This window comes from Megalopta genalis, chromosome 5 (genome assembly GCF_051020955.1).
Source record: "Megalopta genalis isolate 19385.01 chromosome 5, iyMegGena1_principal, whole genome shotgun sequence".
Classification (NCBI taxonomy): domain Eukaryota; kingdom Metazoa; phylum Arthropoda; class Insecta; order Hymenoptera; family Halictidae; genus Megalopta; species Megalopta genalis.
Genome location: NC_135017.1, coordinates 15842948 through 15868431, shown reverse-complemented (window position 1 = coordinate 15868431; position 25484 = coordinate 15842948). Strand labels below are relative to the sequence as shown.

Here is a 25484-nt window from a genome sequence, read left to right as displayed (position 1 = left end):
ATCGACGTGATACACTTTCGACTATATTTTGTGCTCGTATCAAACATGATTTTAATTTGAAAATTAAATCACTTAGACCACGCACATACGTATGGTCTAAGCCTAAGTATTCATGTTCACTGTGCTTTTTATACGATAGTGTCGGCACTTGTGACGAAATAAAGAAGCTTTTCTTGGCCTTTGTACAGCGCCAATTGGGGCAGTGGTAAAATGCTCAAACTGTTAGCCAAAATCGATTATCGGTAATTTTGTTTACCAGTTTCAGCGTTTTATCGCTATGCTAATTGGCGCTGTATGGACATTGAACGAAGCTTTGATACGTCGCCGTCAGATGCGCTACTGTTTGATTAGCAGTTTGAGCGTTTCACTGCTATGCTAATTGGCGCTGTACGTACTCTGAACGAAGCTTTTTGATTTCACCACAAGAGACGCAAGTATTGCCTAACCAGTTTTAATGTATGTAAAATGAAAAATAAAACAAGATATAAACGTAGTATCGATAAGTATTAGAGTTACATTTATAAAAGTAGGTCTAAAGCCTATTTTTTTTAATAAAATCTAAAAAGGATATTTAATTAAATATTATTTAATAATATTTTCAATCAACAATTTGTATTCCAATGTAGTAATTATTATTATATGTTTAGTGTAATAGATTTATTCGAAACCGTGATCGAAATAAAATACAAGTTTAGTCATTGCACGCGTACAAATTTGTACGAAGTAATTTATTATGAGCATTCTATACAAGTTAGAATTTAAAGTCGTCTATGATACATTCTATTATCGGTAGAACATTTTTGCCTTAGATAATTTCGCAAATTTATGAAAATTACAGTCTCGCAGTCGCCTGAAAATATCGAATAATCGGATATTTAAATTTCGTCATTTGAGAAAGCTTAATTTAATTATTTGAATGGACAAATTTTAGAGAATGTTATATTATATATATATATATATATATATATATATATATATATATATATATATATTTATGCAAATTATCCATATCGTGTCACTGTCAAGGAAAGGATAATTTAGAGTGTTTAAATTTTCAAAGACTGCGTGTCATGTAATTTACAAGTCTTACGAGTATTATCTATATGCGATCACAGGCATATGTTTTTCACGTTTCTGTTACTTTATTATGAAAATCATCTAAAGCATATTTGCGAAAAAACATAGCGAATCTGTTGAAGATACGTAATGCGACAATAAAAAGTTCTTTATTAATTACTAAATTTTCAGAATGGCCTGGATAGTATGCACATAGATGCAAACTGACGTTATATATACAATGCAAACTGACATTCAAGTCTCATTTGTAGCGTTTCTTTGAAACTGATCACTTTGAAGCAGTCCTTTTAAATTTCCTATGTTTCACAGTTCGCTTCTGTACTTTTTTCTTAATTGTTTCGTACGAGTAATTATAGAATAATGTGGAACATTGTTTATAAAACTTTCCTTATTGGACTGATAAACATTGCTGCTTTTACACATAGTAGGTAAGTGAAAGGATTTCGCACATTCTTTGTACGTACACATATGTATATTATAAACTGTAATAAGAAATAAATATGTACGTATGCACATCGTATTCGCAGCAAAGCACATCAAATTATTCCACTGGTAGGTCCATTCGAACATAGCGAGGGTCCTCATTGGGACCATCGTACTGAAAAACTCTATTTCGTTGACATAGAGAAACAGAAGCTTTGCAGATGTGATCCTATAACGAGAGATGTTACTTGCACTTACATAGGTAAACCGATAATTTTCTTTAATTTTCGATCTACACAAAGTATGCGTAATTGACCGAATAAAAATCTATGTTACATGATTATGGTAGAAAATGGTCCTGTCGGAGTGGCGGTTCCTGTTTACGATGAACCAGATAAATTTGTGGCTGGTAGTGGAACCGATTTCGTTCTGGTTACATGGAACAGCCATAAAAATGTTACACGATCGATTTCCCAGACACTGGCCATTGTCGACACTAATCGAAATGGTACTAGATGGAACGACGGAAAAGTGGATTCTTCTGGAAGATTTTGGGGTGGTAACTACATATGGATATTGTATATGTACATATATGTAACCTTCAATTAGAATTTGACTGCGTGTAATGGTAGGGACAGATAAGAGGGAAAGCTAGGTTGGATTCGAAATAATGGTAGGCGATAACAGCAAAGATTTTGAATTAACGAAATAGGCACAATCGGTCCCGAAGCGAACGATGTTGTTATACCTGATCAGGCAACATTGTATCGCATCGACTCTGACTTGAAACCGAAGATAGAATTATCTCCTGTTACAAATAGCAACGGATTAGCTTGGAATCGCGAGGATGATACATTTTACTACATAGACACCCCTACACGAAAAATTGCTGCATTCGATTTCGATCCGATCGCTGGAACCATAAGTATGGAATTCGATACAATTAACGCTTAACAATGAAGTGTCATTAAAATATGTACATACGTAATAATGATCGATTTTCATAGGTAATAAACGAACCGCGTTTGATCTCGCGAAACACAATGTTTCGGGTTTACCAGATGGAATGACTATAGACGTAAACGGCAATCTTTGGATCGCTTTGTACGGTGGAGGCGGCGTAAGTACATGTTGAAAAATAGAATCTTTGAGACCATGATATCTATATAATGTCTGCGCATTCTCTGCACTCTGTATGCTATATTTGTCTAATGTCGAACAGGTACTTCACGTTGATCCTCGTACGGATCGAGTGATTAAATTCTTGAAGCTACCCGTGGACTATGTAACTAGCTGCACATTCGGAGGAGCTCTATTAGATATTTTATTTGTAACTACATCCAGGCGTGATTTAAACGCAGAGGAATTAACTAAACAACCCCACGCCGGTTATGTTTTCAGTGTACATGATTTGGGTGTACATGGCCTTCTAGCAAATTCGTTTGTACTAAATGATCGATTCAAATCTACTACATGAATGATACAAATAGATCTGATATATGGGAATAACTTTTCCAAAGCGCGAATTAGCTTATATTGCGTAAAGTTTGTAATTATCGAAATAAAATGCAAAACTAAATGAAACCATTGTTTCTTATTTTTTAGATTAGTCTTTTACGTGTACGTATTATTACACGTCACATATGCATGTTACTATTAAAAATTTGTATTTTAATTATACGTATATGCAAATGCATTGTGGAAGTCGACAAATTTATATTGTAGATTTACAGCAATAACGGTATCTCTTTTTTTGAACTGTATTACGGCGTTTATCTACTTTTCGATAACCTTTTAATTAAACGTCGGTGATGTAACAGCCTGAACAGATAACATGTACACATGTAGGTGCATACAATATGGATATGTACTACCATTGGATGTCCGTGTACTTCAACGTAATTAAAAGTGATTAAAAGTTATGCAGAAGGTATTGGATCAACGTAATTAAAAGTGACTAAAAGTTATGCAGAAGGTATTGGATCAACGTAATTATAAGTGATTAAAAGTTATGCAGAAATTATAGGTACATGTGTACATATGTTAACTTGTACCTTTATCTCATAAACATGTGTTTATTGGTCATATAGATTATAGATATACATGCCTAAGTATGAAAGAGAGCGAGAGAGGGACATGGATATATTAAGTCCACATCATCATTAGAACTCTTGGATTTGTACAAAACGTCGGAACTGTACCAATTTTCGATCAAAATTGAAATCTCCTGAACACTACAAGTAAACAGTTTAAGGTAGGTATGTAATATACTATATAATTATTAAGTACAATATTCAAATGTTTGAATGACGACAATTCTGTTCTTTAAGTATCCATTTAAAAGGAAATTATGAATGTATGTAACAACTTTTATAATACACGTATTGCATGTTTGTGGTCTTGTATATATATAAAATAACTATGTTGTGTACAGATGTATGAAATGTTTATAGTTGTATGTTGTGCTGTATTATTTATAGTATTATAGTATTTACTAATATTATTTATTGTTACTATTTAGGAAGATGTCAGAACCGACTATAATACCGTTAGCAGGTCCGTACACATTGGGAGAAGGTCCACATTGGGATCATACTTCTGGAACATTATATTTCGTTGATATACTTGCCCAAGAAATACTTAGGTACGATTCTTCGACGTCGACTATTACATCTGCCTACATAGGTAAGCACAGTTTTTTACTTATATTGTCTACAATTTGCTTCACAGAAACACAATAAATTTTATAATTATGATTTTTAGAAAATGGAACCGTTGGATTTGTAGTTCCTGTTGATGGTATTCCTGATACATTTCTAGCTGGAGTTAATACAGATTTGGTGCTAGTTACATGGAATGGAAAAGGAACTCTTTCAAAGTGTGCAATTAAAATGCTGACCGCTTTGGACAGTGATCCTGCAGAAATCAGGTGGAACGATGCGAAAGTAGATTCTTCTGGAAGATTATGGGGTGGTTCGTTGTAGACTATTATGTAAATTTATTGTTGTAAATTTTATTTCTACATAATAAAATAATTTTCCTAGGAACAATGGCTCGTGAAGTAAATGGGTCATTTGCTCCTAACAAAGGATCTTTCTACAGTCTCGATGCTGATCTTCTTCTAAAAAAACAAGTAACTCCTGTAGGTATAAGTAACGGAGTGGCATGGAGTCCTAACGATAACACACTTTATTACATTGATTCGCTCAGCTATCGGGTAGTGGCATACAATTACAATGCTCGGACAGGAGCTATATGTAAGAAATTTACAATTTACATTACGATATAATGCTTTCTTATCGTATCGAATGAAGTAACATTTAATTAATTTCTTTATACAGCTAATAAAAGAACAGTCTTTGATCTTCGAGAAAATAATATCAAAGGATTTCCAGATGGTATGACTATAGATACAAATGGGAATCTTTGGGTGGCTGTGTATGGTGGAGGTGGTGTGAGTATTTTAATTATAGTTGCTGTCAAAATTCATTGTATTCTGAAATGAAACACAATAACGAATATTTATAGATACTGAATATAAAACCAGAAACGGGCGAATTGCTGCGGTTTGTTAAGATCCCTAATGCTGAACTTATAACCAGCGTTGCATTTGGTGGTACCAATTATGACACGTTATATGTAACATCGTCGCGTGTGGGACTGAAAGAGGATCAATTGGAAAAGCAACCGCAAGCAGGTTACCTATTTGCTGTTAAAGGTTTAGATGTACGTGGTTTACCCGCAAATTCGTTTAAGTTGTCACAGAAATAAACGCAAATGTGATTGTATAAATATTTCGTATTTGTATACATATAATAAAATATGCCTTTTTAGTACGAAAACCCCAGAATAACAAATAATATAGTAACTTACATATATAACATTTTATATTTTAATAATAATAAGCCTTCCAAAGAAATAAATTTTACACGTTCGAAAAACTGATTACTTGATTTATATTACAAAAGCGAACGATATTTGAAACACCTTCATTATGCACATGTTTCTTGTTCATTGTAAAGATGTATTTATAAATTAATTATTAGAAAATGTACAAGTCTTGCTAATAGGTAATATTATACTTGACTGTTATCTAATTTATTTTTACATATAAAAGAAAAGTTCATCGATTGGTGCATTGTGTAAAACATTAGTAGTTGTTTCTAGGACGTTGTTAATATGTGAGCGACATTCAACTATGCTAGCGTTATAAGTTTGAAAAATTACATTTTCACTGCTCCTTGTTGCAATTACACGATATTTTTATAATTTACAATATACTTTGTTTCTGTTATTGTTACTATTATTACTACTGTGGATCTTTATGGATTCGTGGCAAATTTAAAAAGTATAGAAAAACACGAATACAGAAACGAATAAATAGTGTTTTCCTTTTACCGGTACCATAAGGTGTTATTCATTATAAAACACAAGCTATACAAATGGGAATTTGTCGCGCGCAAATCTGTTACCTAGTACTATCATCGTTATTTCTTTAAATCTATATATAAATGACAATCGGAAGGCCTACGCAGCATGATATACTCAGACACAAAAGTGAGAAGGCTAGCAATTTGTTTCAGTCGTCTCGAGTCGATATAAACTCGTATAGTTGCAAAGATATTCCACAGCATTGTTCGAGCAACTATTACTATACTAAATTAAATGGTGAATCGATGACAAGACGAATCCGTTACTCTTGTCTTATCTTTTTCTCAATCGTCTAAAATTATTATTTCGACGTTATCATTGATTGGTTTCTCCATTTTTTTATTAGCAAGATTACTCGATTTTCCTCTAGGCAAATCATATATTGTTATGCAGTCTACCACGTTAGATGGCCTCAGAGGATCGACCAGTTTTTGTGGTACCATGCTCATACCTGAGGACAAATTTTTCGAATAGTCCATCGTCGATTTGATTTGCGCCTTTTGCTGAGGTATGATCTCCAGGTGTGAATGCTGTTTCAATTGCGAAAGCATCGACAGAGCTTCGACGGAGGAGCTTGTCTGAGAAAACGAATTAGGCAGAGGAGCCGATATTTCAACCGTGGACGGTGTTTTAGTTTTCACTGGAGACTTCTTATAGTTGGAATACTTTGTTGCTTGACCCTTCATACCGGTTTGAGGATTTATGGGACTCACGGAGATACCGCTCAGCTCCGAGGGTATGTAAGGGGATTGGGTCATGGAGGACGAACTAGCTGGCATAGTGTTCAACAGATCTGAGAAGCTGGTGGGCAACGGAGGCATCGCTTTAGTCGACGGTTTCGTCTTCCTGATAGGATTATGCGTGCTGAGCTGTGAATACGATCGCTGAGAGTTCTTCTTCGACAGCAACTTGTGTTGCAAAGACGTACCCGATTGAGAGGTAGTCACGTTCATCGATAACGATTGCTTGATACTAATTGTTGCACCGATCGTTGAATGTGCAGCCTGTGGCACGGTAGTTGCACTCGCGGTAGCGTTGTTTTTCAATGGGGAATGTGATAAGGAAGGATTGTGAGCCGGTTGGGGTTCGGTTAATGACTTTGAGACTCGTATTTGGGGAGCGCTCATCTGCTTTGGTGGACTGGTTTTGACGTGTTGTTGTTGTTGTTGCTGCTGCTGCTGCTGCTGTTGTTGTTGTTGTTGTTGTTGTTGAACAACCGATGGCTTTAGCAGGGAAACTTGAGTAGTTGGTGGTTGTAGAGACGTTTGTTTCGATGGTTGAGATATCTGCAGAGTCTTAGGAAGCTGAGCCGACAACAACGAATCGCTTTGCGAGCTGCTTTGCTTCAATGACGGTTTCGTTTTAGGTGGCACCGTGTTGACCGGCGTTATAGATATGCTGGGCCTATCCTTGGCAATCGACGTGGTCGTCGTAACTGCCTGCTGTTGATGTATAGCCGTAGACCGTGCAGCAGTTGTGCCGGTCGTGTTACTCAAACTCAGCAATTGTTGCACCGTCAGATTGTTCATGTTGCCCAAGCTATTGATGCCCGTGCTGGGTGTGTTATTGATGTTGGGAGCGACAGTGCTCATCGTTGGCACGCTATTTATGCTGGATGCACTGGCGATAGTACTGGTTAAACCACCTGCAAGATTGGTCAGCGAAGACAAATTGTTCTGATATTGTCTGAATATGTCTTGATAACTTCCTATTTGGTTCAAATAATTCATGGCCGACAGAGGATCCATCATGCTACCGCTCAAGCCGCTGGTTAATATGGTGGATAGCATGTTCGGATCTACCAACGGATGCATGAAGTATGGATTAATCAGGGAACGATTTCCACTGGATGTGTCCATGTAATTATGAAAATTTGCTTTCGCGTTGAATTGATTCATGGGGCTAGCGCCCTGCTGCATCGCCTGCAAATACTTGTTTACATTTGGTGGCCGTCCTCGTGGTCGACCAGTCGATGTCAGACTCTTGTACGGTTTCCGACTTTGGGACGACTGTGGCGAAGCAGAATTAATTTGATTCTGCGTTGTGACCACCTATTCGCATATAGAAAACATTTATTTTTAGCATAAATCAATTTTTAGTGTAGTATATGTAGTATACGAATAAAAAGCATGCGATATGAATAAAACCTACAGGGGTCGGCGACGCAGCTTGAGGCTGTGTTTGAGCATCCGTGGAAGGTTTGTCGAGATTGGAGAGTAGCTTACTCAGGACCTTGCGGTTATAATTGTACTCGTTGCAAAACTTCGTAGCAATCTCTAATACGTTTCCTTCCAAGTTCTATCGATGGACAAGTTTGCATAAAATTTGAGAAAAGTAGTGTTGCACTGTATCCTATGTTGTATGAAACAGAACTTACTTTGTTACCCACGTATGTTTTGTACGTATCCACTAGCAAGGCAGAGAGCATTTGGATAGCTTGCTCCTTGGGAGGGAAACTTTTTAAAGCTCTCTGATACACCCAGAACGTATCCAGAAGCACTTGAGTTCTATTGTCTGGATTCTTGTTAGATATGGGATCAGAAGTGGCCGTTCCCATCAATTGCACTTTCGTTCGCAGAGATTGCAAACAAAGAGTCAATGCTTGACGAGACAATTGCTCCCTTTCCGAATCGCGTAAGTATTTCCTGAAAAAATAACATAGTTCATTTTCTCGTCGTAATACGAACATTTACAGTAAAACATTTATTTACTTGTCCGATTCTGGCGTTTTCCCCAACTGTACGCTCAACTGCATTAGCATGCGGCCATCGTTTGTTTCTTTGAGTACTTGCATTAACAACGTGACGCACCGCGACATGTGAAATGCAAAACTCCCGGGTCTATCTACTTCGCGATTAGGTATATGCCACACGCCCTGGGAAGATAGGAAGATAAGCGAGAATTAGTGCGATGATAAGAAACACGGGGAGGAGTCAGTCTTGTTAATATTTACAGTGCACTACATATTTGCAGTGCAATTGCAATAGAATAGTGTATAGTGCGCAACATTTTTAATAATAATATTGTACATTTTAACGTTGGAGTTATGAAGAAAGCTGCTAACAACATTGCTACGATATTTCTTTGTCTGGCATGGTGCAGTATTAGGTAAAAATTAAAACATCCTTTTCGTGTTACTCGAATTACACGAAGAAACTTCTAAATTATCTTCACGCAGTATATACTTCATCGTAAATAAGTATAAGGGCGTTAGTTTTCAAGATCCCACAAGGTCTACCGACTCTTCGAGAAAAGTGATAATTGATACGGACGCCGGTGCCGATGATGCTATAGCCATTCTTTTAATTCTTAAATCAAAAGGATTCGAAGTGTTGGCGATCACTTGTACATATGGAAATACGTACGTGGACAATGTGATGAGAAATGTACTGAAAACTTTGACGATCGCAAACAGAAGCGATGTAAGGCTCCACTGAATTTTCTCGTGCAAGAAACAGCGTTTCATATTACTGATCCTAATTTATAGAAGGCTGAACACGCGTAATATTAATTTCTGCAGATACCGGTGTATAAAGGGGCACAGAGGCCATTCTTAAATAAGTACAAATCTGACGATTCCTTCTTTGGCCCGGATGGTTTTGGGAATTTTAGTTTCACCGAGGCAATTACTGCTCGCGTCGATGAAAGTAAACACGCGGCTTTGGCGCTTTTGGACTTAACAAAAGCGCATCCAGGTTGAGAAAACTGATTAAAAATTACCATTTATTTCTTCGTATACTACTCGATTTCATATTCAATAATATCTAACGAATGTCATCAGGTGAGATAACACTTTTATGCATCGGCCCATTAACGAATGTTGCTTTAGCAATGACGTTGGATCCATTGTTCGCTACTTACTTGGGGAAGCTTATTATACTAGGGTCCAGTGTCTCTGGAAACGGTAATGTTTCACCCAATGTAGAGTTCAATTTTGGACAAGATCCAGAGAGCAATTCAATTGTATTGAATCATAGCGATATAGTCAGTATTATATTCCCATGGGAAACAGCTAAGAGCAGCAGCATACGTATGGTAATTATTGTCACAGGAATGTCAATATTTGCCTATTCCAGTGGTATTTATTCTTCAAACAGGAATGGCGTACCAATGTACTAGGGAAGCTAAACTCCACTATCATGAATTTTCTGAACAAAGCAGAGCGACTGAGTATGACGAATAATACCGAGTGGATCTCATCGGATGCGATGGCTGCGACGATTATGATGTGGCCGGAATCGATAGAGGAGTCTACGGTGACCAATGTAAGTCCTGTGACCGATGGAACGGCTAGGGGGTCTGTACTTGTGGACTACGCACATTCGACTGGCAAGCCAAACAATTCGGAAATCATACAATGTTTCAACGTAACAGTTTTCCAAGATGCGTTGCTTAAATATCTGTCCTAAATTACTCAATAAATTCTGTCCAGCGCAAAGTAAAGTAAAATGAATAAAAAAGAAATACAATGCGTACTTACACTAAAGAAATTGGTGCTTTTTCTATCAGCAAACAGTCCTTGGAAATTCTCGCCGCGGTAAAACTGACAGCTGTAAGTGTCCAACAACAAGTTCCTGCATTTCGTGATGTCCTTGGCAGTCTTATTGTTGAAAAAGAAGTGCGACAGTCTGTAGAACGATTTGTAATGTTCAGAAAATCTCAGAACGCACTGTTCCAGGCCAGCTAGACAGTACGCTATCAGAGTCGCGACATCTTCGTCCCTCATGTTTTCCTCTTTCCGCGCGAAATCGGTGTCCTTCTTTCTCTTCTCGTCGACGTCGCTTTCACCTGGAGAATCGCTTTCTGTTTCGCTGGAGCTGTCGCTATCGGAGCTATCGTCGCTGCTGCTGGATTCGTCGCTGCTACTAGAACTAGTGTTGTTCGTTTCCGTAGTTGTTGTCGTCGTTTGAGTCGTCGTGGTGCTTTCTTGCGAGCCTCTCCTGCTCAAGGACGCCTCCTCCTTGTTAAGCACTTTCTTCTTGTCCCCTGTTTTGTCTTTCGGTTCTTTATTGGCGGACTGTAAATCGTCGTTCTGCAACCATTTCCCGTCGAATTTTCGCGTATCCTCGTCTTCCGGCGTCGACTGTCTTGTCTCCTGGCTGATCTCCATCGCCTGTTTCATCAGTGCATCCATCAAGTCTTGGACGTTCTCTGATTTCGTCTCGCCTTCGAATACGTTACCCATTTTGATCGTGCTCGATGGAGCTTTCTTGGTCTCGACACTCTTCATCTTTGCTTTCTTCTTCTGTTGTTGCTTGGATTCGTTGCTCTCGTCGCTGGACAACATTATAATGTCGTCCCTTTTCTCCTTTTGCGAGACCATATCGCAGACCCTCGAAATTACGTCGTCTATTAGAGCGACAACGTCCTGCATCAATTGCAAATGCGACACGTTGCCCATCTTCATTTTTTTCGGATTGTCCTGTGGCATGTCGGTGGGTGACCTCTTCCGTGTTTCCGATTTCTCGTTCAAGATACGCTGACTACATGCACTAAAGCCTTTGTTCGTTCTGTCGACTATCTCGATTTCCTCGATGCTGTTCGATCGCTGAGAAACGGTGACGACATTCCTATCTCCCTGGGCAGCGAATTCCACTTCTTTACTACCGTTCTTGTCGGCGAAAAGTCCGTCCTCCTTGTTCTTGTCGTTCAGCTTCGAACTGTATTTCATGAAGGGTCCTTCGGCACATTTCTCCAAATGAAAATGTAGCAGCTGCCCCAACGATTTCTTCAGCGGCTTGCCCTCATGCTGCTCTAGATACTTTAATATGCTCGCGTGAATACGATAATGGACCTCCAATGCTTCCACCGAGAGATGCTGGGGACTATTGTGGCTTATTCTGCGAGGATATTGTGCATTGTTGTGATACAATAGATCGCTGGCCTGCAACAGAATAGAATCAATTATCGGTACGTGGTACTAACCAGATAACTATTAATAGATATATTAATAGGTTCTCCGATAGCTACAAATTACCTTTGCGTAATGTTCTAAAAATATTGGTGGCTCCTGATTCTTTTTCTCTGCGACTTTCCCAAGCATATACTGATAGAGCCACCTCTCGTCATGCTGTATCGGTCCATCCTTGGTTTCAATGAACAAACGAGCGCAGGCTTGGAAACACTGATTTGCTATTTCTAGCATCTCTTCTTTCCTAGTCTCTAGAATCTCGAATCGTTCCATGCTCAACGTATCAGTCTCCTGTTTCAACAGTCGCGAACAAAACGAGTGAACAACATAGGCGAAGTTCCCATACTCTGTCCATATGATGTGATTACAGGAGTCTAGTTTGACGGCATGTTTGTAACTGGATTGGGTCAGTTTTGCTTTCGCTAGAAGTTTATCTTCGTTTCTGGAATCAGGAAAAATTCGGTAGGATCATTCGGTAAGCAGAATTAACTAGGTCAACCGTACTCACATAGGCTTGTACTTGTTCAACCAAGAATCTATCACAGTGCCCGACGACATTGCTAAGCCTGCCCAAGAGCTTAATCTGGTTGGATGAAAGCACAGATCTAGCAGATAGTATCGTATCGCCACACTCCATTTGCAATTCTTGAAGTAAAAATCGGCCAACAAATAGTAAATGGTAGACATGGAATGCGGCAGAAGCTTCTTCACCGTAGGCATAGTGTCTCGCTCGCCCATCGTGTAAGCCATCATCTCGTCGATCACTTGGTTCGGATCACTCTCTGGGGGGATCAGTTTGATTATGCGTTTGAACAAATCTTCGGTGTCTGAACTGATTGTCAAAGACCTCGGCGATAAATAATCCGGTATTTGCTTGGGCTTGTAAAAATCGAAGAGTAATTGTGCTCCCTCCCAGGTGACCTTCATTTGAGGCACTCCGTGTTCCTCCACGTGTTTAGGTCGTCCCTTGTTCACCTTATTATAATGGCCGTACAAGCAGTAGAATATTTGTTCCAGATACTTCGAGACCTTACTCTTTATACTGGAAAACTGCGGCGTTTCCAATTTTGGAATAACCAAGTTCAACGTGAAAAATAATAATTTTGCTTCGTTGTAACAACACCAAGAATGCCTGCCCATGAACTCGTGGGCAATAAATAGAATCATGATGGATGCCGGCACACCGTCGTCTTCATCGTCCGACTCGGAATAGTTGTTGGAACTGTGTTGTCTGTTCTTGTATGCTGACTCGACTTTCGCTCTTTCTTTGTCCTCTTTATATTGTAAAATATAATGTAACAGAATCCAGGGAAGGACGGTTTCTAGTGGCAACCCTACAGTGGTCTCTGATACGTCTAACTGATTGCACACAATGTGCACCAAATTTTGCACTAATCTGGAGAGACGAGCCTCTGGCAAATATTTCAGAACAAATGTGCTGACTTCGATTGTGCATGCCTCCAACTTCTCCAATGCCATCAACACAGAACTTGTCCATTTCTTTTGTTCGACTTCGTCAGTTGAATTCAAGTAATTTTGCCATGCTTCGTTGAGACAGGCCTCAGCCCACACGTAGCATTCCTCGTATTGCTGCAGCTGCCATAAGCTGTCTAATAACATGGACAACTGTTGTACTCTATCCACTATGTTGTCGCTGACAGACAACAATTTGTTTCCTTGCTTCGCGAATTTGAACGTATCTTGTAATACGTAAGCTAACTCGGCATACTTCTTCTCATCGTGTAAGGTTTGTATTTCGCCAAGCTTCTGTCCCCTGCGTTTCCAATTTCAATCTTTTCAAAATTCTATTCTTCCATTTTATTTTACATAAAGTACACACCTACCTCTGAATAGACTTCAGTTTTTTCTCCACAATTTTAATGCTAATCTGCGAGTTGTATTTACAGTTCGGTAATTTCAGATAAACATTTTGATTCCGTTTCTCCAATTCTTTCATATGGCTCAATAACTGAAAGTAAATAAATTAAACAATTTTTTTACCAGATTATTATATTCAACCGATACTCACCAATTCTAATGTTTCGATTACTATATCTGTATCCCCTTGACACAGAAAAATATTGGCTTTAAGCCATAGAACTCTCACCAGTATGAAAATATTTTCTTCATTTATAATATCTCTCCGCACACTTGTAAATATTATATGACCCAGTTCTTCCGATGGCATACCTGTGCCAAGTTTATCTAATCTAAAACGAAACATGTGTGCTTTCTTATAGTTTCTTTTTCATTTGCATAGTCACAAAATAATAGGAAACCATACGTTGAAGAAGGTACAATATCCGGTTTATTACTCAACCATGTATCAGTATGAAGTTCACCAAATAATAAAGTCATTTCGGCATCCAATTTCAAAATATTGTTGTTCGCGTGTTCTTCGAACGGTGATGGATGTGAAATGTGATCTCTATGAAAGGAAAAGAAAAGTTTCTTTCACAAGTTTCGATTGAAGAAAGAAATTTCCATGGTTCACTTTACCTCATGAATGTATAAGCTTGTAAATAGATATCGGACATTCCTTTCGGCCACTCTTGATCCCATTTAGTACATAAAAATTCAGTATATCTTGCTATGATTATCATTAAATTGCTTTTACCACTGTGCTCAGCGATGAACATATTTACATCAGCTATTTCATATTCTGTACCAAAATAATTCTGCTGTCGACTGTAAGGAAAAGAAACGTTCCTCATCAAAAAGTTATACGTATATGACAGAACATTTTAATATATAAATAATTACCTTCTGTCTGGACTAGGTGACTTTGAACTTTCGGAGCTTTTAACAGTCTCTGTAGCATTGTTACTATTATTTTCTTGATTAGTGAATAATTGATACAAATCCATTGTGTCCATAGAGTCATCTATATTCTTTGAAGGATCATCTTTAGTTAATTTTACCGAATCTGGTCTGAAACAGGAAAAATTATACTTTATTTTATCCAATTACTTTATAAACCGAAAAATATTCTAAAAACATACAGTAAAGTGGTAGGGAATATTCTTCGAAGAGTCTCTTCTAATTGAACATCGTCCCTTTCGGCTTCTCTCCTGTTCGAACTTCTCACTCTTGCCGATCGTCTCATACTATTGCAACTCCAGGCCCATTGCTGCAGGAAGCAGAGAGCACTCCTACGTCTTTTTTTTACTTTTTGGACTTCTTCTTTCCCCTCGCACTTTTCATTAGATTTTTCTTCCGTCTTGGATTGCACTTCATCATTTCTTTTCAAGTCTTTCTCGTATGGTTTCTCGCCATCCTTATCGCTGACTTTATCATTCTGCGTCTCATTTCCAACATTGTTATAGACATCTTCTGTGACTTTCTCAGAATGTAATTTGTCTATGTTTTCATATGTTTCAAAATTATTTTGCTCCTCTAGCTCGTTCTTTGCCTGATTCTGTTCCAATATACCTTGATTTATACCCAAAATTCCCAGAGGATCCTCATCCTCTATTATTTGTACATCACTGAAATTGGACTTTTTATCATCTTCTGCCTCAACTTGCATTACCATATCGTTATCATTGCACGCATGGCTGTCATCTGTAGATTCGAATGGGAAATTCATTTCATCGATGTCCATTTTAATTAATTTCTCGTTATCACTTTCTTTCTTTATAATTGTATTTGTAAGTAGAGTTTCATATGTATTCTCGCTGTTGTTTCCTATGATATCTGCTACGGTATTTGTCTTTGAAGATGTCTCTTCCAGATTAAGAACCGTCAGCTTAATTCTACTAACAAAACTTGAGACGCTTTCCATTATGTACCTGTGCATATCTAATAGACTTTCTCCTAAATCTAGCCAGGTGTAGTTTTTTACAAGTTTTCTGAGTTCTAAATCTGGCAGAGGTTTCGGGGTAAATTCTATTTTACATACTTGTGCCCACCTTTCGGCGACATCCTTCGCTTCTGCTAATAATTTATCTCCCACCATATGATCATATTCTGTATACAATGGGGGATCTAGGTGCCAATCACTATTATATAATTTATAACATTCTTTAAGGCATGGAATGTCTTTAAATATTCTATCACGAAAAGCCAAGCCTTTTACATAGTGAGGATCTCGTTCTAATGCCATAGAAATATACAAAAGACAGTTCATATAATCAGGAACAGCATACAAGGCAGTTATCATATTATCTAAACATGGCCAATGATTAGAATTACATTTCAAGCCTTGTTTGAACGAGGAACAAGCTAATTCTAAGTTAGACGTTTTCATAGCTAATGTGCCTATTCTATACCATAATGTTACATCCGAATTATCCAAATTTGCTGCTTCCCAATAATTTTCTATAGCTTCGTCGTAATTGCCAGATGCAACCTGTATAGCAGCAATATTCTTAAAACAAGAATATTTCAATGACAACATTGGCCTGGATCTACCATCCGGCACTTCAGGTTTCTCTACTTCGTCCAATAGTTCAGTTTCTAATAGATCTTTAAAAATATTTAGAGCATCTTCTTGCTTATTTTCTTTTAGTAAAACTAAGGCTCTGTTATATTCAGTAAGAGCTATTTGTTCCTGTAACATACGTTTACAAATTAATAAGTCTCTTATAGCCCCATTAGTACATTGATTATTATTTATGAATAAACAATTTATAATTACTGTTGAAAAAATTAAATAATTCTGAAGATGTCATTTTTTAAATTAATTAATTGATATTTATATCAATAAGCAAGTTAAATAATAATGAATATTAATGAACGTTCTTGTCGATAAAAAAATGTACTCCTATGAAACACATTTACTTTTTGTCGCGATCACTTGTATTATTATATATCATACTGTATTTATTACGCAAAGTAATCGAATTTTTCAAACTGATGACAAGTTTGTAGGTTATAGTTCTTGAAAGGGTAATGATAAACAGATTTGATACTTACTTGAGCTTCTTTCGTAATTGTCGGTACATCTTCTTCTTCACTTTCTTCGCTGGATTCCTCGTTTAACGCCGATATTTTGATCATCTTGAACAATTCCTTCGTAATCTGTACTTCTATTTAAAATATCAACAATTCAACCGGTTTTTTTCAACGTCGCCATATTACTGACTCCTGAGTGAGTCTAGTGTTGTGTACTGAGTTGAGTTGAGTTTGAGTGAGTTTCTGCCCCTGTGCCTGCATTGATATCAAGCCCAAAATAGTATGAATCATGACATCAGGCATAATACACACATGCGCATGATCGGTATCGGTAAGTCAGAAATTTAAAAATAGGTAGAGAAACTGCTTTTCTCTGATTGGATGACGCTTCATATCTAACCAGTGCTGCCCTCACAATTTTAGGCAAAGGGAGGAAGTGGCGAGTGAGCAAGAAAGCACGATATCAACATAACCACACACGTCTGGCAATCCATCTGTAACACTCGGCACGATATTCGACTTGCACTTGCTACAGAAGTAATACAATGTATGCATATAAGTTACTAGTTACTATGTAGGATACCCAAATGGCATTATGTACACATACGTACATATGTATTTATACAATTACAATATTACTACATATATCTGTATGTATATATTGAAAACATTCATTTTATAAATTATATCAAAATATTTTATTGTATGATAGATACACAATAGCTTCTGTGAGTTTATTAATAACTTAATAGGTTTTTAAAACGATGTAGTACATTAAACAAAGAAAAATAACAAAATTCAAAGCATTTTAACAATTATTATAACACATTCGTAGCTAAAAATTCTATATAGCTGAATAAATGTTAATTAAATAGTCATTATTTTTGAAGCGTACTTCATAGTTCAATGTATATTCTGAAAAAGGAGAATGATACGCAGAAGGCAAATAAGATTTAACATAAGATTCTTGTTTGAAAATGATTCTATAAATAACATGGTTTTTTTGCCAAATATGTTGCCAGTCTGTCTTTAGTGTACAACCGTTTTCTAAAGTCAAATTAACTTTCTTCCATTTGTTTGAAAACTTTTAAACACGCATATTAATTAACAATAGATTGGTTCAGTACGCCAAAATATGCACAATACAGGACACTGGTTCTGTAGGTACGTAAAGCTTCCTCGATGCTGTAATCATAACCAATAATGAAAGAATTATAAAGAGAGATTCTTCGTCATTAAGGTATTCATTTTTCAACCTATTAAAGTCTAGATTACTTAGTATTGTTCTGCAAAGGGGTCACAGACTTGATTCCACGAGGTCATTTCTGGTTTTATTCGAAATTTGTTCATTCTTGGCACAATTATTTAGCTTGGGAAGGTTCATGTAAAAATAGCTGCGTACACTTGTATACATGCTGATTTACTTTCTCTTGTCTTTGTGTTAAGTGGATAACTAATGAAATTTGAAAATAATGTACTTTACTCACGGTTAACAAATCTTTTTATTTAACTTCATTTCAATCATATTCTTCGACACGCTCGTTACTTCCTGTTCATACACATTCAATGCCTCTAACAGCTTCTGATAGGACTGAAATAAATATTTTCTCATCAACATACTCTTAAAATATTTATACACTGTAGAAGGTTGGTGTATTACCTCAGAAAAAATACTATTCTCTTTGCTAGCTTTTTCTAATTCATGTAAAAGTACTTCCAAAGTGTTAAACGGTAACCAGACTGCTGGAGACACGGACGTTAAAAACGATTCAAGGCCGAAATGTTCTTTACCATCCCCCAGGATCGCATGAATGTACTCTACTGCTAAATCGCTGGCTTCTATTATTCTTCCACTGTTCAGCATGAGACGTAAAAGTTCTGCAGCATTCCGTTTCTATAATATACAATAGATCAGTCGACTCATTATTGTCACACACGTCATTCGACTGCGAATTCTTCACCAATGTATTCAAATTACCTTGTAAGATATTAACAACCACTGAGGGATAAACGCCCCCTCTTGAAGTAGTTTTTTAGAAATTGCTTTATGCAATTCGCTGCATTTGTCTTTCTCGTGTTTCAATGTTAGATACTGTAGCAATCTCCAGGCAGTGTTTGTAATATTCGTATTGGACAGACCAATGTCGAATATATCATTTTGAATGAGCCAATCCCAAGCATTCGAATCTTCTCTTCGACTTAACCGAATGCATTGCGAAGTTAAACTTTCGAGCACGGAACTTTTATTGACTTTAAATTCGTCGCACAAATGTAACGCTGTCGTATATAAACCTATAGTTGATAAAATAATGATAAGCTCCGAAGGACCAGCATGTGCGACCACATGCAATTCCGAATTAATTTTGGATATTTTCAATCTGGCGTCCACTACATAGTACTCCTTCTTGATGTCATTTAGTTCAAGAACTTCGATCTGCTTTTTAATTTTATAAGGAATGATATCTTCGTTGCTTCCTTTCAGACTACTCTGTCTATCAAGATGACTCAAATCCTCCGGATAGTTCTGATCTATCACGGGTCTGACGATCCATCTGTATTTATCGGACACAAGATGCAACGCGTTGATACATGCCAACAAACATTGCGCTTGTCTCGACACTATGGTGACAGATTGTGACTCCTGACTCAAACGCATGGCCTGTTCGTACATAACGGAGGCAGCTAAAACAAGTACATATATATACACGTGACTCGATCGTTTAGACTAATTGCTATAAGACTATTCACTTCGTGTTACCTTTACGCATGTTTCCCTTGTTTATGTGGAAACTGTACAAGAAATTATAATAGTTATTTTCCATGAGGTCCACGCTCCTGGCTCTGCCCTCCACTATTCTCTCAAGATCTTCGTACATATCCACATAGGGAAACGAGATCAAGTCTATGAGCTTTCGTCTCTCGAACAGGGTGACTACCAACTGTCTCAAACAGTCGACTTTACGAGCAGCGTCCGGATTCGAATTTAAACAGTTGTACGCTTTGGTGTGATGACCCAAGTTCAAATGTTGCGTAAATACTATGGAATGAAGCGTTGGTAAGTTAGGATCATCCTTGTCGGCTATCAGTATAGCTGTTTCAGCGAGTTCAATAATACAATCGGCAGCATTGTGCTCTTCGAACAGTTTGATTACTTTCAAATAATACTGAATCAATGAATTATTTTCTGTTTGCACACAGGTTTCGAGCAAGGTGTCAGCTAAGAATTCATCGGTTAAAATCCCTCCGGATGCTCGAAGGAAGTGATCGCAAGCTTTCTGCGCTTCTCCCATTTCCAACAACGCAACCGCCAATATGAACTTCCTGGATGCGCTGTTCCATTCGCACCATGTGTTCAATAGTCGAACATATTCTTGTACAAGCAAAAATTGGCAAGTGGTCAAGAGCCATTCGGGAAAAATGAAGTTTCCCGATCTCGGCCATCTGTTTCAAATACAATGTTTATTATTAAGGAAACGAACGAGATTGTTTCGGTGAGACTGTATATATATATATATATATATATATATATATATATATATATATATCAAAATATATACTAATATTGTAAAAAAGGATACACCAATTGTGCGATTAACGTAACATGTGTCAACATGCCGTAATGCCATGGTATTAAGGTGGTTGCATCCAAATTTGTGTGAGCTATTAAATTGTGAGCACATTTTGCACCACTATTTTGTATAAATAATTCCAGCAACGATAAAGAACGGTGTTGTTTGAATCCTACGTTTCCCCTGGCATCCGCGAGTTTTAATAACCCTAGACGTTGAATACTGGAATCTCTGAAAGTATTTGTGTTATATTTTCATATAAATCTAAATGAAGACACGAAAAACTATTGACCTATTTCACTTACAACAATGATTGCGTTGGTGCTGGCATCGCCGTTGAATCGCAAATCCATAGTACAACGTAGTAAGCTTGCGTTAAAGCTACTGTTCTCGGCACTAACGATGATTTGATAGAGTGTAATGATCGCGAGTCGAATAACTCTGGCCGTAATAGTATCATTTGTTGCAAAATCAGCAGATTCCTGCAGATCGAGAATCTCAGTTGCGTTATTTGAGTTACGCTTTTCGATATTGCCGAGATTCCTAGTTGACTGCCGAAAAAATGATTTATATTCAGCAATATTTTGGACGCGTCGTGGCCTTCGTTGAATTGTAGCTTATGCGGCTGCCCGAGGTCATATGTTAATGCTTCTAGTAACATGGCTATGGCACTGGACAGATCCCGGACATTCGATAGTCTGTGACAACTAGGATGATCCATAATGATGTTACTAATAGGTTCTTCCGATTCAAGCAACAGCTTCGACAATATATCATCGATAATAGTGTCAGGACTTTTCAAATGATACAATTCCTTCTTTATCAGGTTTTTTGTTTCTTCCGACATTTGATCTTCTAATAATACCAACACAGACATCAATATAATTAGATCCTGGCATATATCTTCGTTCTGTGATAAAACAGGTGTTGTTCTGAATCGAGACACGCAGCAATTTTCATTGCAGAACATTAAATATTCCAAAGCTTCCGTCGGTCTTAAAAGCGAGAACGATGATTTTTTAAGTAAAATTATCCCGTAAACATCGGGTAATAATAATAGTCCCACAGGTCTGGCACTATTGGCGTGATATTGTACGACACAAGAATAAAATCTTGACCAACAACGATTTGCTATTTCCAAATAATCTTGATCCATAAGTTCAAAATCCATCACCTCGGCTTTGATTTCATCTTCTACCGCGATACAGACACGATCTTTCAACTCGATAGCAGAAAGAACGCTGTCGTCTGTACATCTTCCGTAAACCTGTTTTTTAGATCTTCTTCGAGCATGAATATTCTGTTTTGATCTTCTGTAAATATCCCATGCCTTCGTGATGTCAGACAAAGAAAACTGTCCAGGTTGAAAAATATAATTAATGTACGCCCGTCTTGGATTAGTGTCAGGATCGCTAACAACATATTCTCTATCAGGAGTTTGTTCTAAAACTGTTGTTTCCCACTCAGAATTAACGCGTGCACCATTCAACGACAACTGTGCATGCGTTACTTCGACGGTATCCATGTCGGTAGTTCTCCAAACTGCCCATAATCGTGTAGTTGTGAATGAAAAATCGACTAAATGTTGCTGTGGACATACGAAAGTGAGTTATAATATGTTTTCATAGAGTCATCATGTATACTCACATCTTGCGCGAATCTTGTACATAGCCTTGAAAACTTGAACACGCCATTTTCCAAAACAGGTTTTAAAATACTAAACTCGCATCTAGTAGTAAACTTTAAAAAAGTTCCCAAGTATAGTTCATTATCAGATCCTACTACTTTCCTCAATAAATGGCCTTGTGCTCCTTGCGATGCTACACGATTATCGATCGACGCATCAGTTACAGCTATACACTGAGCTTTATTACAGGACCACATACGGATATTACCCTCGCGGCACAAAGCAAACAGGTATGTATCATTTCCACAACTATGTATCACCAAAGACATAGCCACATGAGCTTCGGAGTTACGACCCCTAAAAGCAGTTGCTATGCCACTGAGGAACCTTGGCACGATAGAATCCTCCTTTAACTCACTGGTATGGACAACACCAGTTTTTATGTCTAGTCTCAACAGGAGTATAACTCCAGAGTTGTATGCAAGTGCGAATAATGCATCTTGTGGTGCTATGTACCACGAGGTGGCGGCATGAGGCACCGGAGAATCTGTAAGAGACCATCGAATAATTTATGAATAAGATAGATAGATATAAGATTCTGAATACTTCATTATATTTTTTTAACTGACTTGTTGTTCCTGCATTTGTAATAACATAAAACATATGAGGATCCTCTTTTACTTTTTTAACATTTTGACCAGATGCTTCACTAAATATCGATTGTACACCTAGATCTTTATAGGTACTAAGCTCCTTTGGAAAATGGATTTACCAATATTATTATTACATTAGAAATAATATTTATATCAAACTCTATTATGTTACTTACGTTTTTGTAGATTCTTTCAGGGTGAGGAAAAGATAGTTTATGTATACTAGAAACAGTTGCTATCAGTATGATAACAAAATTACCTATTTCATGTACTGAAATACCATCCAAGATTGGCGTATCTGTAAACTTGTACCTTATTCTACAATTAACCAAATTAATGTCTAAACTATGTTCAACCAACTCAAGGACATCGTGAGAGATACGCCAGTAAATAAACCGATTACGTGTGTAGTACTTTGAACAATCTTTGTATGAATAACCACCAGCTCTTTCTGGCACTTTAATATCCTGCAAGGTACTTTGACTGCCTCCTATAATAAACGAGACGATACATATATTGATATTAGTTGGTTTGTTGAAATCTAGGCCACCCCATATATTGTACAAGTAAAATAAAGTAATATATAAGTAATGTATAAAACAATTTAATCTTTTAATATTTAACATTCTAAGGAACAAAAACCGCTTAAACAATTCTCAAAACATCGCGTCTTTCTCAAAGATCTTCTGTTATTCGGAAAAATTGAAAAGGTTATGGTCACGCACCTGTGTTTAACGTAATTTCGTTCCATTTTTCTGGCACTGTTTGATCAGGCACAACTTCTCGATAACCAAGTGGAAATTCTTCCATTTTCCAGTTTACTTTGAAAATAAACGCTCTATGTATCTAATTATCAATTTACATTACAATGCCGCTTAAAATTTTAGTACGTATCGAACGTTTATGTTGCGCTTCGTGCGGTTCGTTTTGGCGCCCTCGAGCCTCGACATAACCTTAATCTAAATCGCTCAAATTCGTCAATGTACAATGCATAGAAGATCGAGGCGCGCGCGCGATGATTGTATTCAATAAATTCGCTCGACTTGATGATTAGATAAAATGTACGTATAAATGAAGAAGGATCAGCGAAATCAACTCTCGTCTAATACATACATAATAGACAAATTAAAAATGCACGACGCATGCACATTTTTCATAGTGTGAAGCGAAATTTAAAAAAAAAAAGGTTACATTTATTTTGCCGATTGTATATTAGTAGTGAAAAACAGTGAACAGAGTATGAATAAAAGAGTTGTCACAGCATTCTACTTAATGCTAAATATATTGTTCTCAATTGTAATTGTACTGTTGAATAAATGGCTGTACGTCCACACAGACTTCCCAAACGTCACATTGTCTATGATACACTTTCTTATTACCTTCGTGGGATTGATAATCTGTGAGAAATTTGACGTATTTTGTATAAAAGATGTAGCCATCAAGGAAATGTTATGGATTGCCATGACCTTTTGCGGATTTGTGGTACTTACAAACTTAAGCCTGGCATACAATACGATCGGAACTTATCAAGTGGCTAAAATGTTAACAATGCCTTGTGTGATAATACTGCAAATAATGTTCTATAAAAAACACTGTAGTATACTTGTTAAATTAACACTAATCCCGATTATATTAGGTGTAATAGTAAATTTTTATTATGACATACAATTTAATATTGTTGGAACTATTTATGCAACTATGGGAGTGTTTGTAACATCTTTATACCAAGTGGTGGGACATATTTGTTATATCTCTTGAAGAGCTTAATTTTAACATATTGATATATCATAAACTTTTATTTATAGATGCTGAATTCAAAACAGAAAGAATTTGACATGGATCCAATGCAATTATTATATTACCAGGCACCTTTGTCTGCTATTCTATTAGTTTTTGTTATACCATTCTTAGAACCTGTGGAACAAACATTTGCAAAAAGTTGGTCACCTCTAGACCTAGTATGTGTTAATGTTTAACAATACTGTAGTAGCATATCAAAGAAGGAGGAAAAGAAGAACAAGACTATGCATATTTTATTTTCAGATTATGGTTGTACTATCAGGCGTTGTAGCATTTTTTGTTAATTTAACTTCCTATTGGATAATAGGAAAAACTTCACCATTAACGTATCCTTTTCTAACGTTACATAAAATAGATGACTTCTAAATACATTGTTATTCCTTATTGGCAATTATTACAGTTACAACATGGTTGGGCATTCAAAGTTCTGCTTGTTACTTTTAGGTGGATCGTTAATTTTTCATGAAACATTAGCCATAAATCAAGTAATCGGTATAACATTGACATTGGTTGGAATTATTTTGTATGCTCAGGTTAAAGTGAGTATAATAAATGATTCCTAATTATATAGAGGCATGAAAAATTATTGTGTTTAACGCAATAGGATTTTTAGATGAAAGATTTTCAAATTGTTACAACGGAAGAAGAAGAAAAGAAGCCATTGCATAAAGTATAATTTAATACGAATGCTTGTAACAATGTAATAAAAAGGAGAAAAGTAATATTATTCTATTATATTAATATTTTATCTACCGGAAGCGTGCTAAGTAGGATTCCCAATGAGCGTGTTACTTATAAATCGATAATAAATTATTATAAATAAAAATATATATCGTAAAAGAAAGGCAAAAGGGGGTCGCGGTCACACCTAGGGCTAAGCAAGCAGGGCTCAAATTGTAGAATGTAAACTTAATTCAAATATTTTCCCAGGTGTATCGGACCCAACAGACCGATTTTTCAAGCGCCCTTATATACGAACTATAAACCGATTCAAACACTTTCGGGAAAAAGATAAGTATATTAGACATCTATCGACAAGGAAACGTACCAAACAGTCTTCCATTTTGGAACTTGCGTATTACTTGATGCGCAATAAA

At 36.9% G+C, this 25484-nt stretch overlaps 5 protein-coding genes across 9 annotated transcripts; 3 read left to right on the top strand and 2 right to left on the bottom strand.

The window, feature by feature from the left end:
* Positions 1-390: 390 nt before the first annotated feature.
* Positions 391-5292, top strand: LOC117226889 (uncharacterized). The gene is made up of 12 exons (XM_033481658.2): positions 391-526; positions 1249-1505; positions 1605-1762; positions 1850-2059; positions 2213-2425; positions 2508-2620; positions 2723-2976; positions 4022-4185; positions 4264-4473; positions 4545-4757; positions 4842-4954; positions 5029-5292. Exons 2-12 carry the CDS (start codon positions 1438-1440, stop codon positions 5269-5271), a joined length of 1959 nt encoding a protein of 652 aa, XP_033337549.2. The 5' UTR covers positions 391-526; positions 1249-1437; the 3' UTR covers positions 5272-5292.
* LOC117227057 (calcineurin-binding protein cabin-1) lies at positions 4475-16898 on the bottom strand. The gene is made up of 14 exons (XM_076521944.1): positions 16760-16898; positions 14845-16394; positions 14606-14773; positions 14342-14530; positions 14127-14270; positions 13872-14052; positions 13687-13811; positions 12351-13616; positions 11909-12284; positions 10412-11815; positions 8643-8806; positions 8309-8576; positions 8083-8229; positions 4475-7982 (listed from the first exon to the last, which is right to left on the bottom strand). The coding sequence occupies exons 1-14, from the start codon at positions 16841-16843 to the stop codon at positions 6216-6218; spliced, it is 7833 nt and encodes a 2610-aa protein (XP_076378059.1). The 5' UTR covers positions 16844-16898; the 3' UTR covers positions 4475-6215.
* LOC117227066 (uncharacterized) lies at positions 8866-10421 on the top strand. Of its 2 annotated transcripts, none has more exons than XM_033481986.2 (5): positions 8866-9039; positions 9110-9353; positions 9452-9626; positions 9713-9966; positions 10029-10421. In XM_033481986.2, exons 1-5 carry the CDS (start codon positions 8978-8980, stop codon positions 10338-10340), a joined length of 1047 nt encoding a protein of 348 aa, XP_033337877.2. In that variant the 5' UTR covers positions 8866-8977; the 3' UTR covers positions 10341-10421. The 2 variants fall into 2 exon arrangements, with proteins under 2 accessions (XP_033337877.2, XP_033337878.2); XM_033481987.2 differs by having other exon boundaries at positions 8872-9039; positions 9146-9353.
* Positions 16759-23452, bottom strand: Nup160 (nuclear pore complex protein Nup160). Of its 4 annotated transcripts, none has more exons than XM_033481970.2 (11): positions 23313-23452; positions 22764-23077; positions 22564-22687; positions 21955-22481; positions 20613-21895; positions 20317-20538; positions 19497-20179; positions 18717-19420; positions 18399-18632; positions 18226-18329; positions 16759-16993 (listed from the first exon to the last, which is right to left on the bottom strand). In XM_033481970.2, exons 1-10 carry the CDS (start codon positions 23395-23397, stop codon positions 18228-18230), a joined length of 4278 nt encoding a protein of 1425 aa, XP_033337861.1. In that variant the 5' UTR covers positions 23398-23452; the 3' UTR covers positions 16759-16993; positions 18226-18227. The 4 variants fall into 4 exon arrangements, 3 of the variants coding, with proteins under 3 accessions (XP_033337861.1, XP_033337860.1, XP_033337859.1); XM_033481969.2 differs by lacking the exon at positions 16759-16993 and adding an exon at positions 17413-17923; XR_004491975.2 differs by lacking the exon at positions 16759-16993 and adding an exon at positions 17686-17923 and having other exon boundaries at positions 18014-18329.
* Positions 23453-23819: 367 nt separating this feature from the next.
* LOC117227067 (solute carrier family 35 member E3) lies at positions 23820-25109 on the top strand. The gene is made up of 5 exons (XM_033481988.2): positions 23820-24318; positions 24393-24545; positions 24631-24713; positions 24788-24926; positions 25001-25109. The coding sequence occupies exons 1-5, from the start codon at positions 23827-23829 to the stop codon at positions 25061-25063; spliced, it is 930 nt and encodes a 309-aa protein (XP_033337879.1). The 5' UTR covers positions 23820-23826; the 3' UTR covers positions 25064-25109.
* The last annotated feature ends 375 nt before the right edge of the window (positions 25110-25484 follow it).

What these genes read in the sequence shown, in the direction of transcription:
- LOC117226889 (XM_033481658.2), top strand. Translation starts at nt 1,438, where the DNA reads ATGTGGAACATTGTTTATAAAACTTTCCTTATTGGACTGATAAACATT. An exon ending in GCTGCTTTTACACATAGTAG is followed by an intron (nt 1,506 to 1,604) that starts GTAAGTGAAAGG and finishes TCGTATTCGCAG; the next exon opens with CAAAGCACATCAAATTATTC. An exon ending in TATTACATCTGCCTACATAG is followed by an intron (nt 4,186 to 4,263) that starts GTAAGCACAGTT and finishes TATGATTTTTAG; the next exon opens with AAAATGGAACCGTTGGATTT.
- LOC117227067 (XM_033481988.2), top strand. Translation starts at nt 23,827, where the DNA reads ATGAATAAAAGAGTTGTCACAGCATTCTACTTAATGCTAAATATATTG. An exon ending in GGAAAAACTTCACCATTAAC is followed by an intron (nt 24,714 to 24,787) that starts GTATCCTTTTCT and finishes CAATTATTACAG; the next exon opens with TTACAACATGGTTGGGCATT. An exon ending in TTTTGTATGCTCAGGTTAAA is followed by an intron (nt 24,927 to 25,000) that starts GTGAGTATAATA and finishes TAGGATTTTTAG; the next exon opens with ATGAAAGATTTTCAAATTGT.
- Nup160 (XM_033481970.2), bottom strand. Translation starts at nt 23,397, where the DNA reads ATGGAAGAATTTCCACTTGGTTATCGAGAAGTTGTGCCTGATCAAACA. An exon ending in TACAAATGCAGGAACAACAA is followed by an intron (nt 22,482 to 22,563) that starts GTCAGTTAAAAA and finishes GGTCTCTTACAG; the next exon opens with ATTCTCCGGTGCCTCATGCC. An exon ending in GGTTGTTAATATCTTACAAG is followed by an intron (nt 18,633 to 18,716) that starts GTAATTTGAATA and finishes TGTATATTATAG; the next exon opens with AAACGGAATGCTGCAGAACT.
- LOC117227066 (XM_033481986.2), top strand. Translation starts at nt 8,978, where the DNA reads ATGAAGAAAGCTGCTAACAACATTGCTACGATATTTCTTTGTCTGGCA. An exon ending in CGATCGCAAACAGAAGCGAT is followed by an intron (nt 9,354 to 9,451) that starts GTAAGGCTCCAC and finishes TAATTTCTGCAG; the next exon opens with ATACCGGTGTATAAAGGGGC. An exon ending in AGAGCAGCAGCATACGTATG is followed by an intron (nt 9,967 to 10,028) that starts GTAATTATTGTC and finishes TTCTTCAAACAG; the next exon opens with GAATGGCGTACCAATGTACT.
- LOC117227057 (XM_076521944.1), bottom strand. Translation starts at nt 16,843, where the DNA reads ATGATCAAAATATCGGCGTTAAACGAGGAATCCAGCGAAGAAAGTGAA. An exon ending in AAACTGAAGTCTATTCAGAG is followed by an intron (nt 13,617 to 13,686) that starts GTAGGTGTGTAC and finishes TTGGAAACGCAG; the next exon opens with GGGACAGAAGCTTGGCGAAA. An exon ending in AAGCTGCGTCGCCGACCCCT is followed by an intron (nt 7,983 to 8,082) that starts GTAGGTTTTATT and finishes ATATGCGAATAG; the next exon opens with GTGGTCACAACGCAGAATCA.